Raw genomic sequence first — 20737 nt, forward strand, 5'->3', positions numbered from 1 at the left:
CTGTAACTGGAGTGCCAGGTACTACCCCACGTAAGGGCTGGTGATGAACAGGCTCTTGGACGATGCAGAGGGTTAGGAATCGGGCTGGAAATGGTGAAGAGAGGAGCAGGGACGCAGTGGGGAATGTGGGGATGCTGACACCTAGGGTACCATCTGGTCCTCATCCTCTGTCCCCGTGGAGAAAAGAGCTTGTCTGCGGCTACTCGTGGGCTTTAAGAAAGGGCTTTCTGGGGACAGATTGGACGCCACGTGAGAGCCATCAGTTGCAGGGAAAGGAATGCTGGCTCCAGATCAGGAGAGCTGAGTCCCATTAAGTCGCATCCTGACTGCCACTAACTAACTGACTTTAGAAAAGTCATTAGCCCCTCCGGGTTAGTAACAGGAATGGGTTGAGCATCCTGGCTGCCCTCCAACTCTGACATCCTGAGGGACCCAGGGATTCCCCAGGTCCCGTGGGTAGCGCGCGTGGAGAACAACCCCCTGGAGCTATGGAAGCCAAGAGGGCAGCCCTGTCGCTGCAGCTCCGGCCACGCCGAGCCAGGTCCTCTCTCATCCCACACAAGTGGGCCAGGGTGTTGATGGAGGGAACAGTGAGACGATGCAGTCAAGCATGAGGGGCATTGGTCCTGGACCTGCAGACCGTTCTGGGCCCCAGGAGTACGGAGATGGAGAGCGTGCCTCTATCCTCCCTCACGTTATAGCCTGGCTTTCCCACCTCCCCAGCAGAAGCAGGAAGCAAGAATGGGAGGAGAAGTTTTGTCCCAGAGTTTGGGAATGGGGAGAGGGCGACGACCGCACTCAGAGCTCCTTGTCTCCTGGGGGCCACGGCCTGCTTTGGAGGGGCTGGGTGTGTGCACAGATTCCCGGCTGCGCTGGGGCTGCCAACCCAGACCCTGAGAGCGCCTCGGGGTGGTGCCACTGCCACATGTTCTCTGGCCAGGCCTGGCCGTGCAGCCAGCAGGCTGGGGGAGGGGGAGGGCAGAGGGGTGAGGAGAAGGTAGAGCTGGTTTAGAGCATCTGGGCTTCTCCTGTGGTTTAATTCTAGCTGCCTGCATGGGCCAATGAGTTCTGGGTCAGGGAGTGCACGGTTCCAAGGGGAACCCGGATTTGGCCTCGCAGCCATAGGTGTTATGTCTCACCCTCCTGACGTGAGTGCCAGCCAGCCAGGCCTGTCAGCTCTGGGGTCTGGGAGGAAGCCATTGTATTCTGGGCCAGAGAGCCCTCCAGAAAAAATTTGGCCAACGAAGGAATAGGGAGAAGGAAGGGATGTATGTGCCCAGGCTCTGACTCCAAGTCAAGTCCTCCTTTGCCCACATCTGCTCCCTGTCCTGCAGCCCCTCCTGGGAAGGCACATTGCTTTGTAGGTCAAGGTGCCCAATCTACAGGGTGCCTCTCTGTTGTTTTCCCAACAAGAAAACTTCATTGCTGGTAAGCAACTGTCTCTCACCTGGTTGTCTGGATCCACAGGGGTCTGGTGTGGGAATCTATTCCTCCCTGTCTGATGTGGCTGCGTGGGGTGCTTGCTGGAGGGGTCGGGGAGCTGGTGGAGTGAGTGGCAGGAAGCAACCGCAGGCCCGGGACTGGTGGCATGAGGCATCCATTCCATGGGGGGCAGAGGAGGCTGATATGGGGAGGTCTCCCTGCAGGGCCTAGGTCCCCAAGGCTGGGCTCCTGCCATCTGCCCTCACCACCCCCTGGAAGGGGCTCTGCAGACATTCCTCTATACTCCCAAGGCCTTAAGTATCTTCCCAGAAGCTCCTCCCATTGGACCTCGGGGAATGTCCACTGGCAGCTCTGCCTGAGCAGTCCCCCAGCCCCCAACCCACCACCACCCGCCCTCCCACTAACCTTCTCCTCCCATGGTTCCATCAGGCCCAGGCCCTGGTCGGTCTCCTCCCATGGTTCCATCAGGCCCAGGCCCTGGTCGGTCTCCTCCCATGGTTCCATCAGGCCCAGGCCCTGGTTGGTCTCCTCCCATGGTTCCATCAGGCCCAGGCCCTGGTTGGTCTCCTCCCATGGTTCCGTCAGGCCCAGGCCCTGGTTGGTCTCCTCCCATGGTTCCATCAGGCCCAGGCCCTGGTCGGTCTCCTCCCATGGTTCCATCAGGCCCAGGCCCTGGTTGGTCTCCTCCCATGGTTCCGTCATGCCCAGGCCCTGGTTGGTCTCCTCCCATGGTTCCATCAGGCCCAGGCCCTAGTCAGGCCCTCTGAGCCACTCTGGCTGCTTCTGTAGGCCCTGCCCCCAAGTCAGCAGCCTCTGATTTCAGCCGGCTCTTTGCACAATGTGCCCGGGAATGTCCCAGGAGGCAGTGCGGTGCCATGGAGCGCACAGGGCTCAAATCCCAGCTCTGCCCTTGGAGCCTCACTTTGCCACCTGTGAGGTGGGGGATGCTGTTGCCTCACGGGAGTGTTAGGGTCCAATGAGATAAGCCACGTGAGCTGCCCACCGCAGCGCTGGCCCGTGGCTCGTGCTCAGCCAGCGTCCCCTCCCTTCCTTCTCCCTTTCCGCAGTCTCCATGTTACCCCCCCACAGCTTGTCCTACCCTGAGCAGCATCGGACCTTTTGGCCCAAGATCCTTCTCGGCTCTGGCCATCCCCACCCTACTCCGAGGGCTCTGCCAACAAAGCCGCCCACAGCCGGAGCTTCACCGCCGCTTGGGCCCAGGCCAGGGTCTCAGTCGCTCACAGGACTCCCTCGCCCCCCCAGCTGTCGGTGTTGCAGAGAAGGAATGAACTACTAACCCCGTGCGCACTTTGCTCTCAGAAGCACAAAATCAGGGTTCTGGGCCCCTGCGTGTCAGTGTACATCTGCCCTGTTGGCTGAAGAGAGAGGAGACTTTGGCCCTGAACACACACACATGCCCAGGTGTTTTCTCACGCTTACCTGCACATATGTTCTCTCTCTCCATGACACCAGGGAGCTGTATACACCACCAGGTTCTGGGCAAAGGACCCCTGTTAGAAAGGACAAAGAAGGGAACCCAGGCTTAATCTCACAACTGCACTTCAGAGACTTGGGGCTTTCGCGGATTCCCTGTATTCCGCGACTCTCCTCCTCATTTTCTCCACCTGCCTGGCCCTCCGGCCCTCCTTCTGCCCAGCCCCCCTTCCTGGTGTCCCTGCTGGGCTTCTCTCTGCGGGGTCTCATCCTGGGGGAAGGGAGGGAGCGGGCCACACTTCTTGTTCTCCTTCTGGATCCTTCTTCTACTCCAGTGGAGACCCATAGAAGAAGGTACCTCCCTCCTATGCCTGGGGCCAGGGGCCAGCTGGGCATGTGTGCATGCCTGGGGGCTCTGACAGAGATGTGCATGGGGCATGTGCCATGGGGTATGCATAGACGTGCGTGTATGGGGTCTACACACCCAGCCTCACCCCCAGAGTGCAGGGTTCCCACAGCCCCTCCCCCGCCTCCCTCCACCAGGCTGAGCCCCAGAGCTTCAGCCGCTCCCAAGCAGCCTGGAGGAGCCGGGGTCAAGGCCATGCTGAGATCTGGGGTGAAGCAGTGCTCAGGAGACTCCGCCCAGACTTAGCCGCCTCACCTGAGGTAGGGGTCCTCTTCACCCCCTGCCTGGGTCTGAGCGCTCAAGTGAGACCTCACACCGTGCAGCACTAAGATCCCAGAAAACCCTCAATCCCCCAGAGGCCGCCATATTGATCCCCCCCCCCCGCCCCGCCAGCCTCCATGGCTCCTTCTAACTGTGCACACAGAGTGATGGGGGTGGGAGCTTGAGGAAGAGGTGAGCGAAACTGAGACAGAGAGAGAGAGAGACAGAGAGAGAGAGAGAGAGAGCGTGTGTGTGTGTGTGTGTGTGTGGGTGTGTGTGTGTGTGCGTGTGTGTGTGTGCGTGTGTGTGCGTGTGTGTGTGTGTGTGTGGGCTGAGGAACAGAACTTACCTGGCCAGGCTGGGACACTTAACAATACAATGTAGACTCTAGGAGGAAAGTCAGGCCCAACCAGGGCTTCACGGAGAGGTCCCCTAGCAACAAGGATGACCGTGAGGTCAAACCTCTCATCCCCACCCCTTGCAGCTGAGTGACTAAGGGCAGGCAGAGCCTCAGCTCCCCCGTTTGGAAAATAGGATAATGATACCACCTTGTGAGACGGCTGGCGCTAATATGTCAGGGCATGTCTAAGTTCTCCCGCAGGGCCGTGCAGTTATTAATGTTAGTTGTAGTCATAACAGTGCTTGTAGTAAAGGCACAGAGTATTATTTTTTCACAGAAAGAGGGTCTTTTCCCTTCTGCATTTCCACACTGAGAGTGTGGACCTGTGTGCAGCCTCTTAGCCGGCCCAGGGGCCTGGAGCGCGTGAGGAGGGGTAGGGCATGCGTGTGCCAGGTGCTGGCTGCCAGGGTGCAGGTACACACTGTTCTCTGGCCTGCTGTGTGCCCGAGGGGGCCGCCGCTGGGCCAGCCTGACACCTGTCTGCCATTTCAGAGCAAACCCCCAAAGGGAAAGAGAAAAGGCATCAGATGTTATCATTTAGGTACACAAATTCCACCTTCCTGACCCACCCTTGCCCACTCTCAGGTGATACACTTCCCCTTCCAGTTCCTCTACTGCAAAGATTTTCAAACTTTTCAGGGTCACCCAGTTCTTTAAAAAATCATAGACAAAAAAACAAATTTCCCTCGAAACCTGGATCAATAATTCAGAGAACGGCAGCCCCACTTGGATTCGTGTGGGGTTGGGGCCAGTAAATCTCCCGTTCGGCCCTCATTCTCGAAAGCTCATTGGAGCCCACGCAGCTCTCAGCGGGTCCCAGTGGGGGCCCAGGCCTGGCCAGACCCCCAGCCAGGCCCGGGGCCAGAGCAGGGCTGCTGAAACAGTCTCCCCTTCTCTGTTCTCTGCTCAGTGGTCTCAGCTGACTGCGGTAGCCAGAGACCTCGCTGATGTTAACTCCTTCGAAAGGAAGTACAAACTGGCCAGCTGTGATCCCCTGGTCAGGACCTGAGCTGTGAGGGACTGGAGGCATGCCTACCCGGGCAGGGTCTGTGCCAGGACAGGGTGTGAGGAGAGGAAAAAATTGCTAATTGTTATTCACTTCCTTTCCCTCATCCTCATTGCCACAGCATCAGGGAAGCACTGAGAGAACATTCCAGAAGGGCTTTCTGGAAGCCTCCCTAAGGAGGAGGAGGAGCCCTGCTCTGAGCCCTGGAGCAGTAGCTCGCTTACAACTGCAGGCCCAGAACCTTCCTGGCCCACCTTTCTTCTCCGAGGCCCTCAGAGCTGGGGGGCCCCCACTCTATTGGAGGGGATCAGGCGTGGCGAGGAGAGCAGGGTGGCCCAGGCCTGGATGGTAGCCAGGCTCATCTAACCTTGTGTTCCCTGTGGAACCTGCAACACACATTCAGAAATCACCAGACCCTGACCTGGGGGAGGAGATCAATGGGGACCCTGAGGCCTCCTCCCTCCCCAGGGCCCCAGGTTCTCCTAGGCTTGGGGTCAGTGGGACAGTGGCCACCAGCCCCACTCCTGTGAGCTCCTCCCCAGGAATCAGGACCACAGTTCCCCTCCTCCCCAGGGCAGAGCCTGGGCCATGGGGCCCCTACCCAGCAGGCTTAGGCTTGCTTAAGTGAGAGGCTGTGGGGTGAGGGCTCTATGGGACAAGGAGGCCCCTGGGGAGCGTGGGGGTCAGCAGGGCCAGGGGCTAAGTCTGCGAGTGTCTCTGGTTCACACCCTCTCACACACATCCCCTTGTCTCCTCATTTCTTCCCCCTACTCAGCAGACAGAAGACCAAGGGAGGCAGAGATGGCGAGCACAAGTAGGTGGCCGAGGCCAGGGTGGAGCCTGTGCGGCTCGTGAGAGGGAAGGGTCCTCAGCACAGGGTACAGATGGCGGGGGGCCCAGATCAGTGGCGGAGCCAGCACCGGGTGATGGCAGGGCGAGGGAGGTCTCTCCATCTGGCCATGGGGGCGAGGCACAGGGTGGCGTCAGGGTGGGTGCAGGCCTTCTGGTTTCCACTCCCTCCTCCCTCCTTTCAGTGTCTCGATTCCTCCTCCACTTCCCTGTTCAGTCCTCGATGCCTGTGGGCAGGCCCCGAGCTATCCCTGTGAGGGAGGGAGTGGGGACAGCCCAAGATGCCAATGGCTCTCCAGCAGAGCCAAGGCAGGGCTGGGCTGGTGGACATGCAGTGCTGGAGGCCCAAGAAGGACAAACTGTGGGCACCGAGTGGCCACAGGGGCTGGCCGGAGCATGAAGCCCAGAAAGCTAAGGAGAGATGACCCCTCTCTGGTGGTCTTCACCATCTCCATTCCCCAGAGGACTCCAGATGGGAGGGGCCGCCACAAGGTCGGGGGGAGACAAGTGGGTCTTTCAGCCTCCCCAGAGCTTGTATCATCTCAAGGATCTTCTAGCATCACAGGGAATTCACAAGGGCAGTGGCAGTCAGGGCTGACCACACTGGAGCTCTGCTCCAACACCCATTCTTACAGATGACAGAGCTGAGCCCCAGAGAGGGGAAGCAAGTGACTCCGGAAGAGGAGCAGAGCTGGGACTAAAACCCAGAGAATTTAACTCCCAACCCAGAGTTCCCAATAGGCCCAGTAAGTTTAGAGCACCTGACTATATTCTAAATTTAATTCTCCGAGCACATCAACAAGAGCTGAAAAGCCAGGAATGTGGTCTTTAGTTTCCAGATAGGGACACTGAGCCCCAGAGATGTTAAGAGATTTGCTGAAAACTGTGGTCTCAATAAGTTAAAAATTAGTCGACAAGACAATATCATGGTGACGGCAGGATTATTTGTAGAGGGGTCTGAAGTGACGAGCACTGGTGTGGGCTTGGGGGGGTCTGCTTGCATTAAGATCCCGGGGACTCCCAGTCTCATTTAGCAAAACCATATTGAGTTCCAACTCCCGCTTGTTATACAGGAGCAAAAAGCATGACAAGGCAATGGCACCGTGAGGGGAAATTCGGGCCCAGAGACCTGAAGGATCGGAGAGTTTGCCAGGTTACAAGCCAGGGAAGAAGCCTCAGGCAGAGGGCATGTGCCAGACTTGGAGAGGAAGCCAGGGAACAGGATCTTGGGGGGTGTGGGAGATGACATCAGACTGCTGAGCTGGGGGTCCCACTTAGGGAGAGGGCTCAGGGTCAGGTTTTTGCATGGACAGTTAGACATAAAAGGCCCGTATGAGACACAAACAACCTGCCGGTCTCCCAGGCTCTCTGTCTGAGATCGGTGATGCTCTAAGACCCTTCTTGACTTCCAGCTCCCCAGTCTGTCCTGGGCCAGACCCCCAAGGGATTCAGGCTGGCCTGATCCCTTTGGACACAACGGTACTAAGGGGTGCCTCACAGTGCGAGCATGTAGTAGGCCCACTGTAAATGCTGGTTCCCTTGCACAACCCCATCCTAATGTCCTGACATTTCCAATTCACAGATGAGATGAGTAAACTGGCTTTCATTCTTATTTTAATGTGTAGAGCCTCAGGATGATTGAAAGGGTAGGAAAATGGGATTTCTAAGAAGAGATTAAACAAGCTGAAATTCTTTAGCCTGAAGAAGAAAGGCTGTGGGAGCAGTTTTAAATCTCTGAAGGGTTATTGTGTGGCAAAACTGGTTAGTTTCTAGCTCTCCTGAGGAGAAACAAGAGGAAAGAGAGAACCATAAACCCTGTGTCTCTTAGGTAGGAGTTTGTTTCTCCCAAATACCTGAGGCCTGAGCTAATGAGCCTTGACAGTTTCCACTGCAGGCAGTCGGGAGGGTAGAAGCCCCAGGCAGCCATGGCCTGCGGTTCATTTCCAGTCCCACCCCTCTACGTCACAACCTCCACAATAACACAGAGACCTGAGGGAGACCCAGCTCACTAGATTTAATTTGGCGAATGTTTCCAAGCCATCACTGGATAGTTCCAAGCTCTCCCCTAGGACCCCAGGTGCATTACCCAACCACAAAGACATTCTTAGCCATGGAACCAGCAAAGAAATCATTAGGTCCATAAATGAAAAAAGAGTTTAAAATGAGTGACCTAACTAGACTTCTCTCTAGAGAGAAATAGCTATCTAAATTGTGTGTGCATATCATTCTGACTGTCATGAATCCAGCAATGGGGAAGCCCAGATGTGATCATACACCCTCAGAGGGTCCTGGGAGGCCCACCTCCCCAGCTCCTGCTTCTCAGGCTTTCAGGCAGCCACGTATAAAGGAGCCACTTGGTTGCAAAGTGGTTTTTCACCAGGTTGATTATTGGCTTGTTTTCTTTGTCTGTTTCTGTCCATATTATACCTTTAGTAATTGGAGAACCATCTAGACCAAATGCAGAATTTAAAACAAAGAAACATCAGTACATCAGTAACCTAATCAACAATTTACCTTTTTTGAAATCTGAGTCTGTAACCTAATCAACAATTTACCTTTTTTGAAATCTAAGTCTTTAATACAAGTGGATAATCTTCAAAATTCCCTGATTAAGTTAACATTTATTTCAAAAATAACCTTTACCCTTTGCCAAGAGAAGCAGGCATGATGGGCAACTGATGGGCAGTGAATTCTGATGTGTCATCAATTAGAAAATTACAAAGGGCAGTGATAGCTGATGACATCATGCTCTGCTGCCCACAGTTCACAGGAATGAAGAGCTAGTCACTGAAGAGAAATGAATAGGTACAGAGCCTACAGTAAGAATTCTGGGAATTACACTTGCCCTACATAGTACATATTTTTTTGTAAAGGAATGTCCCCATTTTGAGATAATCCCAGGTACACAGGAATCCCACCAATGAACTTATCCACCTGATATGGTTAAAATCATGCAGGGTCTGGAGAGAGAGGTTTCTCCTTCGAATTGCTTCAGGGTCTGGTAGACAGTGGTCTGATAAGTATAGATTTTTTAGTCTCAATCTTTGCTTCCAAATATGTTTGTTTTAAGGACTAGAGTGACTTTCAAATTCAAGGGCCATAACTGCCCAAGGGAAGCCCCAGGCCATTTTCTACTTGGATGGGTCCTTGGGACCAGCATCAGAAATCTACAATTCCCTGCTACCCAAACCCCCTCTGGGCCTCAGGCAGCAGGACCAGATCCGGTATCAGAATGCAGAGTGGATGGCTTCTGCAGGCAGGGCCTGCTCTGACCCCATACATGGCTTTGACCTACCATCTCAGAGCACTTTCCTGGGGGACATTAGGGCAGGGTGGGGGGGTGGGATGGGACTGGGGTTGTGTAGCTGGAACAGACTGTGTGATGGCAGCGTGTAAGTCACACACGGACTGGGGCTGGGGTCTCTAAGGCTGACACAGCCCAGGAATGACCAAGAAGTGATTGTACACGGTCAGCACAGGGCCCTCCTGGGTAAGGCAGGAGAGCAGCAAAGCTAGGAGGAAAGGAAACCCAAACGCTGGGACAGGAAGCAGAGGGAGGGCCCACACTAGGCTCACTTCCTGTTGCAAGAGTCAGAGTATGGCCGGCACCCCTGCCCTCAAGGCCACCAAGCAGGGAGAAATCGCCCAGGATGGTTCGTTGTAAGCCAGGCGGGATGGTTCCTTTCTCACCACCATACGACTGTTTTTAATGGGCTCATTGATTGGTGCAGTGTTAGGTCACCAGTAATTTAATATTTATAGCCTTCTCTTCCCAAAATGTCTTGATGCTTACATTACTTTGAATGAGCCCCCTCTCTGTAAACATGGGCCCAGTCCATGGGACTCTTCACAGATAACGTCCCCATCTGCAAGTTGTGCTGGCCCCATGGAGACTTTCTGCCAAAGTTCCAAATGGTCAGGACGGGATTCACACCCCCAGAGAAGTGCAATCCCACAGCAGCGAGGATGCAGTGGAAGTATTGCCGGCCTGGGAGGTGGTAGCTTCAATCCCAGCTCTCTGAACCTCAGGTTTTTCATGGGTTGAACGAGGAGAAGCATATGTTCCTCCCAGGACTGCTATGAAGATGAAATGAGCAAACATCTGGAAAAGCCTTTGGCCCAGATTAGTGGCTCAAGAATGGTTATATAATCTCTTGTTGGGGAGAAACTTTTAAAGATAACTCCAAAGGCATCAGTTTTCTTTTTTTAGAGTGCTTTCTTTCCCTTTCCTCCTGTTGATATGTCCTGGATAACGTGATGCCGGATAGTGTGAAGAGATCAGTGCTACCCCAGCCTTCTTTCACCCACCTCGTGCCTTTTTAGGAAATCATGAAGATGCCAGTGTTTCTTAAACTGTGAGCTGGTGCCACATGAAAGAGGTGGTCCTCAGTTGCTCTCTCACTGGGACACAGACACATTCCTCTTCATGTCTTGCCAGGCATACGAAGAGTAAAGAAAAGGCCTGGAGCTAGGATAGGGCCAGGTTGAGGGGAGGAGAGGCTTGAGATATCTAGGCCATCTCTACAAGGACAGAAAGGTTTTCCCCAATCTCACATGACCCAGCGTAAAGAACAGGGGTTCTTCATTACAGATAATAAGATGTGGTCAATGGAATAAAGCTTTTCTAACTGCTTCAAACCTCAACTGTAAACTGTGGTCAATAGTATCCTCCTCAAATCTTGCTGTGGAGATTAAATTATTTTTTAAATATGTTAAAAAAAAAAAAAGAACAGGGGTTCTCGGGGGACCATAGCCAAACCTCCACAAGGAGATGCCTCACCCAAAGATGGGTGGGCCCTGCTGCTGTAGGTGAGCTCAGGGTTGGAATCTGCATCCACCCCACCTAGGGATGGCGCCCAGGATGACAGGGGCACAGCCAGGAGGAGGGAGAATGGGAAGTGGACGGAGTCAGGTGTCCAGCTCATGCAATATTGATGGGGTAATGGAATACTGCACTTTACTGCCTGTTGATCCTACTCCTGGCCCCTCCTGGACCAGGGATCACAAGCTCAACTGCGGGGACATCACTGAGGGGACAGTGAGGACCCCCTGCCCCCTTCCCTCAGCCCCCCTGACTGCAAGGCCCTTCTCCTGGGGGCACAAGGCCACACCAACCAGAGGAAGAGGTAGGAACTATGGAATCTGCCATACGTTCCTGGGGGTTGGTTGGGGGGCGGGTGGAGGTTCTGTAGTGAGAGGGGACAGGCAGAAGGGGCAAAGCCAGGACCAAAGATAGAGACGGGAAAGGGCCCATCTCCTTCTTTTCACTGGGGACCCAGGAGAATCCAAAGGCACAGAGAGGTTGGGAAAGACAAGGCAGGCTTCGAGCACCAGAGCCATCTGAGAACTAAGCAGCTAGTTTCAACCACACTTCCTACCTGCTCATCAGTCTCTGTGCCTCTGAGTCCCGTTTCTGCCCTTCTGTTCTGATGCTTTATCTCTGGTTGTCTGGTTTTCTTTCCACTCAGCCGAGGTGGGGTGCACGGTCGGGGAGGATGAACTTGGCGGCACTGGCGGAGCTCAGAGCTCCAAGACTGGAATGAGGGGGCTGGGATCAGGACCCCGAGGGGCTCCAGTTGAAACGGTTCTTTCCACCTGAAGGCCGCCTTTACTGGTCGCCGTCCCCGACCTGCTCCTGAGTGGTGTGAAGACATGGGGAAGGAGGAAGTGGCGGGGTTTCCTCTGCCCTAATTCCCCCTCACGGCTCCCAACTTGGGAAATTTGGCCCCAAATATATCTTGGGACCAGTAGGTGAGGGGCTGGAGCTTGGATCTCCCTTTCCCTTACGTGTTCTTTTGGGTTTTGCTCTTCTATGTCTGTGTGTCTTCCTCCCGGCGCCTATCTCCTTCCACCTCATTCTGGCGGCCCCCTCTCACAGAGCCGGGAGGAGTGTGTTTTCCGCCATGAAGCTCGGCAAGAACCGGCATCACAAAGACGAACACCAAAGACAAGGTATGGACGCGTGCCCCCGCCCACGGTCCAGGCGGCCCCTCTCTCCCCTCCGGTGACCAAACCCCTCCTCTCCGCGGGCAGCGCCCCAACGGGCTCTCCTGCTATTGGCCGGCGGATCCACCTGGGAGGGGCCTGGCCTCTCATTGGCTGGAGGAGAAGCCGGGTCCTGAGAGTGGTCCTCCGGAAGGAGGCGCCCCGAGGACTGAGGGTGGGTAGCACGTTTCCTCCGGTCTAGAGCTGAGTAGCAGAGCCCCTCAGTCCGTTGGGCTCATCCTGCCCTCTTTGCTCTCATCCTGCCCTCTTTGCTCTCATTCTTTCTTCTCCACACAGAAGCCTAGAGATTTTTAATTAGAGGAGGGAATATCAAAAACAAAAAAGAAGAAAGTTATTTGGCCAATTCCCTATTTCTGGGGGAAAATCAGAGTCCTGAGAATGCTTGCTCTGTGGCAGGACTCGCTCTCCTGCCTTTTCCCCGTGACCTCTCACGAGGCTGCAGGGACGGCCCTGGGGGAGACAGGCAGGGTGGGTCCTGGAAGACTGGAGTGGCCTGTGGCACTGGTGCCACCGGAGCAGCAGGCTGGGGAGGGCGCAAGACAGCTATTTAAGAGGAGGCAGGGAGTACAGTTGGAATACAGGGGAGAAATGGAGTGTATTAGGGGAGCTGTGTGTAACTTTCTAACCCAGGTCTGTAGATCACACACCCATCCTCAGGGCTCCTGGCTTCCCTCCCCAGCATCCCCTGTGTGGCCCACTGGCCCCAGAATCTCTCTCTTTGTCTTTTGCCCCTTGCGAATTCCAGCTGTGCCTTTTGCCTTCCTAGATTGGAGAGGGTAGAGCTGCCGGTTGAGACTCAAACCCACCATCCTTGGGTGGCTTCTCAGAACCGTCATTCCTTCATCTAGCTGGATTAGTACACATCAGTACAGGGTTAGGTTCTGAATTCCATCAGCTGTTTTACATGGATAAGTTCCTTCCTAAGCCTCAGTTTCTTCATCTGGTTATATGAGAATAGTGCCTATCTTGCCAGGCTGTGGCTATGAGGATTATGAGGACTAAAGACATATGTATAACGTGCTTGGCATTGTGCCTGGCACATGATAGCCACTCAGTAAATGGTAGCTACTGGTACAGGAGGTACATAAGTATGTATTATTTTATTCCTGACCCTCTTCCACGAAGGATATTCAGTGCTTGCATAAGTGAGTTACATTCAATTAAAATTAAAAAGCAAGACCAGGTGCAATTTCAGTTAAAATCAGAGATCACGATTAGGCCAGAAACACGACAGATATGCAGACCATAACATTCTAAGCAGATGCTACCAAGTAAACCTGGAATTTGACTCAGCTTCCTGGATGGCAAAGCAAAAAGGGAAATACAGTCACTATCCCACCATCCAGCCCACCTAACTGGCCCTCCCTCTTCCCCAGATGAACCGGCAGTACTGGAGATGGATGACCTTGACCGCCTGGCCATTCGGCTGGCGGATGGGCTGGATCCTGACTCCGTGTCACTAGCTTCCGTCACAGCTCTCACCACCAACGTCTCCAACAAGCGGTGAGTGGGCAGGAACCCCACAGCCCCAGTTGCCTTCCCCAGGTCAGGCAGGACCCAGCTTGCTATGTTTGGAATTTGGGTGGGGAAGAATCAGGGCCCATGGACAGCTCCTTCCTAACCCTGCCCCTTTCCTCTTTTCCTGGATGTCTCCCTCACCTCTACCCCTGCAAAGGCAGGAGCCTGTTCCCTGGTCATTCAACACCTCCGGGCAAAGGGAAATCACGGAGCTGCCCAGCCCACACTTGAACCTGTTGACCTAATGTCTGTCTACCTATCACTTCTGTCATTGGTTAGTCCTCTGTTTTGGAGCCTCTGAGAACAACTGATCCCCCTTCTGTTTGGCAGTCCTGGAGTGTTTGAAGATCATGATTCTGTCCTTCTGCCCTTCTCCAAGGTCTAACCACTGCCAGTGCCCTCCTCCCCTGCAAGCAGTCCCCTTACACCCAGCCTGACAGTACATTCTCCTCCTCAGATCCAAGCCAGACATTAAGATGGAGCCAAGTGCCGGGCGGCCCATGGATTACCAGGTAGGTGGGGCAGCTAGAGGCCTCATGCCTTTCCGACTCTGTCTAGTGGGGGGTTCTGGCCAGATGTGCATTATAGACTCTGTGAAGGCATGGATCTGAGGGTCATAGAGAACCACAAGCTGAATATATGTTACCAAAGTAAGCTTGTTCCTGGAAAGCACTCACAGCAGTGTCATAAGTAGAGAAGTACAAACCCAAAGAGCAGCTTGAGAACTCTGCTTATGCTGGTCAAAGCCCTCCTAGGATTTTGTAACGGTCTTTATAAAGTGAGAGGGACCTGGAAAAACCATAAAAAGACCAAAGAGCATCCAAAAATAAATTTTTTAAATAAGTGTCTCTGAAGAAAGATAGATATTTTGGTGTTTTGTTTTGTTTTGTTTTTTTGCGGTACATGGGCCTCTCACTGTTGTGGCCTCTCCCGTTGCGGAGCACAGGCTCTGGATGCGCAGGCTCAGCGGCCATGGCTTACGGGCCCAGCCACTCCGTGGCATGTGGGATCTTCCTGCTCCGCGGCATGTGGGGCACGAACCCGTGTCCCCTGCATCGGCAGGCAGACTCTCAACCACTGTGCCACCAGGGAAGCCCCTGGTGTGTTTTTTTAAATTGTTGCTTTGTATTATTTTGATGCTGGAAGTAGTGTCAATCCTGGCTATCTATAGATGCTGAGAATGTGGGTGTTTTTTGCTTCTCTGTATTTTCTGAAATTAACACTTAATTTTTTTATTTGTATGTTTCTAAAATGGCTGAGATAGGGAGAGATTTGCAGCTATAAGATTGCTAATGTGGCCACAGTGCAGGCAGGATGGATGGGGCATGAGCATGGCTGGGAACTGCGGGGAGAGGGCCATGTGAACAGCAGGACCCAGTGTAGCCCTCCCAGCCTGGGGCCTCATCCTCAGCTTTGCAGGGCCACACCCTCAATTTTGTCTCTTTTCCCAGTGTTGATCGGAACCTGAGAGACTGAGTTACACTAACATAACTCACGATAGGCTAATGTACAAGCCGGAAGTACCTAGTACTTATTTATAAACTGCAAACAAGAAGGGCCCAAGGACCACGAATTCCTCTGGACCCTTCATTAGGAGCTATCAAGACCCAGTTGTAGGTGAAAAGACTGCTGGGCATTCCTAGGATTGAGGGAGTTTGCTGGCTGGTTGGGAGGGCAGAGCCTTCAGGAGACCTCACCTGACTGCCACTGCACTTCCCGCCTAGGGCCAGCGCCAGGCCCCAGAATCAGAGCAAACCCTTCTCCCGGGTTAGGGCTTTATCTTTGATGCCCATTTCCCAGGCCCCATGCTCCCTTCTTTAAGGACAGCCCACCTCACCTCACTCAGGTGATAATATTGAGGACTTGACCCCAGCTTTCTTTGTATCAGGTACATCTGGTCATATTTCCTCAAGGATGCACCCTGTCTCTCTGAATCCTTGCTTCGGTTTGTTTTCATCCAGTCGGTGACCATCTTCCCAGGGGCTTGAAAAATAGCCCCAGGCAGTGTCAAGCGGACCTGCCCCTGGGGATTCAGACAACCTCACACCACTGGGCTCCTTGGAGGTTTGGGAATGTCACCTCCTCACCTCTCTGCCAAAACCCAAGCACGGAATGTCCTAACACTTCTGAGGGCTTTTCCAGGAAGCTCAGCTCAGGGCTTTGCTCCTCTGTGTTCTGAGAAGAGAAAAACTTCTAAAGAGCAAAGACCCCATAGTCAGATACCGTTCAATCCACAGTGTCACGAGCCCGCCATGTAAAGGCACATAGAAAACGGTGTCACCGTTACTGTTGCTGCTAATGTAACTGTTATCTTTTTGAAGGTTTACTATGTGCCAGGCACTAGGCTAGGTAGGTATGTTTCGCATTTGAGTTAATGTAATCTTAACAACCACCCAAGTATAGGTATTACTGTATTTCATAGGCGAGAAACTGAGGCCCAGGGTGGGTAAGGAGCTTGCCCCAGGTCACACAGTTATTCAAAGCTAGAAGCAAGGTTCAAACTTGAGGGTGTCCTACCCCATAGTCAGAGCAACTAATTTCTCTCTAATTAAGCCTTTTGAACAGTCTCTTCCTCTGGTCCCTGTTCATCTTTAGCTTACTACCTACTGCCTGTTTTCAAAAGCTCTTTCAGACCACTTCCTAACAGAGACTTTTATGAAGTGGACCAGACAGTCAGCCTCCAAAGACTTTGTAAACATTCTGAACTGAACAAAACAGTTGTATTGGACCTGGTAACACAGTATTCCCTGACAGGTTGATTCACTTCTCAACTGTGTTAACACACTTGGAGAGAGAGCTGAGGATGCAATGTGAGGGTTGCAAATGTGGAATTATTCTTGCTTTCAATAAGTACAATGTATAAAGCAAGAAAAACCTATCAGAAGGACTTCACTCTCTTGGAGAACTTGGCTTTGCTGAGTTAGAAAGACCTCAGCCAGAGGCACTTAGCCGAACTCAGATTCAGGAAGGATCCTCAGGGCTCAGAACCATCCTAAAGATTGGGTAGCACTGAAAGGAGGTCCCAAGGTGAAAAGACCATGGTGTACTCAGGCCCTTTGTTTCTTCTGTTTAGAATGCATGTAATGCGAAAACCCTTTCCTGATTATTGGCATCTCAAAAGTGAGAAGCTGCAGCTTCCTCCCTGTGAATGTGCAGTTTCCCCATCACAGTGGGCAAAGCTTCCTCCTTGTGACTATGCAGTTTTCCCATCACAGTGGGCAAAGCATCCTCCCTGTGACTATGCAGTTTCCCCATCAGAGTGGGCAAAGCTTGGTGCTTGGCACTTGGCAGGGATGTACTTGGCGGGTCACAGAGTCTTGAGTCTCTTCACTACCCTCTCTTCCCGCCACCAAGACCATATACATTTTCACCTCCAAACATCTCTCCAGTTTTCACCTCCACGTCATTTATCCAGCTCAAGTGCCGTATGGCAGCCGCTTCCTATCTGATCTCCCTGCTCTCATATTGCCCCCTCCACTCCATGCTCTACGCCACCACTGGAGTGATCTTCTCAAAATGCACAACTGGTCATGTCACATCTCTGTCACCTGGAGACGAGGGAACATAAAGGATGTTTCAGAAGAGCAGTACTAAAGGGTCCACCGCCTCTCATCTCCAGCTCCCAGCGATGTTCTTGCAGCCCGGTCAGATCCCTCAGAAGCAGGTCACGAAGCACCATGACTCTTGGGTTCTCCCAGGACAGAGGTATAGATTTACACTCAGCGGTGTTCCTTGTGATGAGTTTCATGGAGTCACCTGAGGATTATGTCCCTTATCTTGGAAGGAGAGGATGGAATAGTCAGTCACCAAAAGAGTTACCCTGGTCAGCTGGTCAGTTGGTCCCTTAGTGGCTCTATTTGCCTCCCCCTCTTCCATCATGGAAAGACGGAGTCCTCTGCTGATGACTGAAATCCCCTTCTTCAGAGTTTAATGTTTTGTTTTTTTAATTTCAAGTCCAAATGATACATTCCTCTCCATAGAGCACGGGGGGGGGGGCCGGGGGGAGCCCGGACTGGCATTCTCCTCCCCCACCAACGCCAGGCCGCGACCTCCTTTGTGCACTCTCAGGGTACCCCTCAGGCCACCCTTCAGCCTGCAAAGAGCACGCACTGGAGCCTCCTCCTCCTGCCCCACCCTTTTCTCCTTTCAGCCGTGTGCCCTCCCCTCCCTACCTGCTTCCTGCCTGGTGTCAGAGCTTCCAGCTAGGGTCGTCCACCATTACTGGCTCTGCTCAGTGGAAGAAGGTGGGAACTCTGGGTCCTGAAAAGGAGCAGGGGGCAAAAAGGCTATCATTACGGCTGAGTCCCTGGGTGAAAAACATAAAAACCAGCCAACCTCTCACACTGCAAAAGTTAATCTCCTGATGGTATATCTTTACTACCTTATTATACCAAAGCTGTGTTTGTCTACTTCCCAGTCTTGAGTTACAGAAAATCTTTTTTTTTTTTTTTTTAATGGAGGAAAAGGGATGGGTTAGTTTTGGGAAAAAAATGAGCTCTTAAAAAAATCTTTGGTATAAAGTTTCATAGAGCTTAAAACTCTATAAACTACTACGCAAAGAATGTTCTGGAAGGACTTCTAGTGTCTGTTTACTCTCTTCACAGTAAACTTCTCAGAGCTGGCTCTATTTCCCTTTTAGCTCCCTGAAGAAACAATGATTATTGAACTCCTTCAGAGCTCCAGATTCTCAGTTCCATTCCCTGTGGAACCTCATTCCACATAGAAATGCTTGTTTTCATAGTTCAAGTATTACTTCAATTAGTAAATGTTCAGTTTCCAGTTCTACATACTTGCTTGGTAACGTTCTCGTTGTCATCAGGGTTTTTATTTTGTTAACATCGTTACTTTCATTGTGTGGATTTTTCTTGTCCTTCCGGATATTTATAAGATATATAAATATCTGATGGACGCAGTGGATGATAATTTTCATGGCTATTCTTTTTCATGAAAAGGGAGAATGATTCTCTTGAGTAAAATCATATTTAGTAGTTGCATCAAAGCACAGCAATTAAAATACCAACTCTCCAAGATGAGAATCGTAAAAAGCAACTCATACAGGTTCATTAGAGGAGTGCTGAGGCAAATGCTGATACTAGCTCAACGTAAGCTATTTTGTTAAAATGCAAGTTCAAGAGACTTAAATGAAACAATATTAAGCGTCACACACGACCCTATCTGTTTGGGACACCAGCCACTTAACTGAAAGTAAATTCTAGTTGAGAAGCCATTTATAACAAGAGCTCACATTTCCTACACCTGTCTACTGTTTATGAAGCACTTTGATGCACATTGTCTCATTCAACCCTCACACAAACTTATAGATAGGTAGTGTCTTCCACTCATAGCTGAGAAAATGCCATTCCAGCAACCCCGAGTCTGTGCCTCTTCCTGTTTATCATGGCCCACCCATGGCCACTGACACCTCCAGATCCAAAGCAGTGAGAGTTCAGGAAGAGTATGTGTACAAACACATACACCAACACACACACACACGCACGCACGTCCCTCCCTCCCTCTCTCTCTCCCTCTCTCTCTCTCTCTCTCTCTATATATATATATATGCAAATATTTGTTGAATGAATGAACAAGAAAAAGTGCTTCCCAGAATAGAAATAAGATTCCAGAGAGGTGGATGCCACAGAAAAAGATACAGAGTGCACACAACATACAAGTATCAAGGCAAAAAAGGTGTGTTCAGGTGGGCACCAAAGCCTCACTGGGCATTCAAAGAAATTAAACAAAAGAAAGGGAGCCAGGAATGTAGAAAGGGAGCCAAATTCCAGAAGTAAAAAAGATGTCAGGGCTTCCCTGGCGGCGCAGTGGTTGGGAGTCCGCCTGCCGATGCAGGGGACACGGGTTCATGCCGCGGAGCGGCTGGGCCCATGAGCCATGGCCGCTGAGCCTGCGCGTCCGGAGCCTGTGCTCCGCAACGGGAGAGGCCACAGCAGTGAGAGGCCTGCGTACCACAAAAAAAAAAAAAATGTCAGAGGCCTGCAGGCTTAAAATGAGAAATGCTGGAGCAGAAAATTAAATGCATGTTAATGGAGACTTAGAAAGCTTAATCCCGGAGTACACAAGACCTGGGAGGTAGGTTTGCAGCCCTCGGTGAGGCAGGGCCATTGATGCCGGGGAGAACTTGAAGCACATGGAATCACCCGGGAGCTTTAAAGATATGGCTGCTGGACGCCACTCCTTCCACCCCTCCCCCAAGACTGGACTGCGTTGGTCTGGAGTGTGGCCGGGGCCTCAGGGTCTTTACCCACCATCCTTCCCCTCCCACCTGCTAATTCTGCTGCACACCTACTTGGAGGTGATCTAGCCACGCCCTTTCTTTATAAATGAGGACAGTGAGGCTTAGTGGGGGAAAGAGCCCAGGATCACCAGCGGATGTACGGCAGGCCGACTGGCCCCCAAATCCGGTGCTGGCTCCCGGCACCTTCCAGCCCGCTGCCCGGGCCCCGACTCCTGCAGGACCAGATCCGACCTCACCCGCTTTCCTTCTCGGTCCCCCTCTTGCCCGCCCGCAGGTCAGCATCACGGTGATCGAGGCCCGGCAGCTGGTGGGCTTGAACGTGGACCCCGTGGTTTGCGTGGAGGTGGGCGACGACAAGAAGTACACCTCCATGAAGGAGTCCACTAACTGCCCCTACTACAACGAGGTCAGCGCCCGGGGCCCCAGGTGGGGAAGGGGCCTCCGAACCATGCCAGAGGCTGGGCCCCGGCCCCATGGGGCCCAGCAGGAGAAGCTGGGAGTCAAGGGACACAGAGGGCCACCAGCCGGCGTGACCTTGGCCTGCCCGTTACAACCCGCAGCCTGCTGACATGCAGTGCTGCCCCCTCTGAAGCCCCAGTCCAGATCCCAGCCAGACACAGGTCTGGCCAGGGGCCACCCTGTGAAAGGAATAGCACCCCAGGTCCTCCTGTGCTGCTCCCAGCAGCGCCTGTGAGTGAACTGCACACCTCCTGAGGCCTGGTCCCAGATGTTTCCCAGGCCAGAGCCCCGAGGCGGGGCCGCCTCCTTCCAGCCCCAGCCCGTGGTGGCACTGGCACCGTTAGTGAGCACCTGCTGCATGGCGGCGGGCACTCTCGTAAACGTTTTTGGTACATCATCTCTTCTGGCTCTCACACTGTCAGAAGTTGTCACCATCAATCCCATCTTACCCAAGGGACCTTGAAGCTCCTGGAGAAAGATCTGGCCTGGGTGCTACGTGCCAGAGTCGGGTTCTGTGTGCACACGCTCTCTGCTCAGCTGCCGTCATGGGCACCTGAACCTCTTCGGGGTCCTTCCAGACCACTGGCCGTGATGCTTGGGGAGTGAGGGGTAAAAGGCCCAGTACCCACTGCTGTTCGTTGCAGCTGTTTGAGGCCACATCGAAGTTAAAGGACCTCAGAGACCTAGTTCAATCTTTCCATC

The 20737-nt window shown here is 52.9% G+C and overlaps 1 protein-coding gene across 2 annotated transcripts in view; it reads left to right on the plus strand.

The window, feature by feature from the left end:
- The window catches only part of OTOF (otoferlin), a 90729-nt gene that overhangs the window by 40044 nt on the left and 29948 nt on the right, over positions 1 to 20737 (plus strand). For both annotated transcript variants that reach the window (XM_067703498.1, XM_067703497.1), the window contains 4 exons: positions 11678 to 11751; positions 13182 to 13308; positions 13781 to 13835; positions 19851 to 19982. In XM_067703498.1, coding sequence (XP_067559599.1) covers positions 11678 to 11751; positions 13182 to 13308; positions 13781 to 13835; positions 19851 to 19982 — 388 coding nt within the window. The remainder of the gene's footprint in view (positions 1 to 11677; positions 11752 to 13181; positions 13309 to 13780; positions 13836 to 19850; positions 19983 to 20737) is intronic.

Source organism: Pseudorca crassidens, chromosome 14 (genome assembly GCF_039906515.1).
Source record: "Pseudorca crassidens isolate mPseCra1 chromosome 14, mPseCra1.hap1, whole genome shotgun sequence".
Taxonomy (NCBI): Eukaryota; Metazoa; Chordata; class Mammalia; order Artiodactyla; family Delphinidae; genus Pseudorca; species Pseudorca crassidens.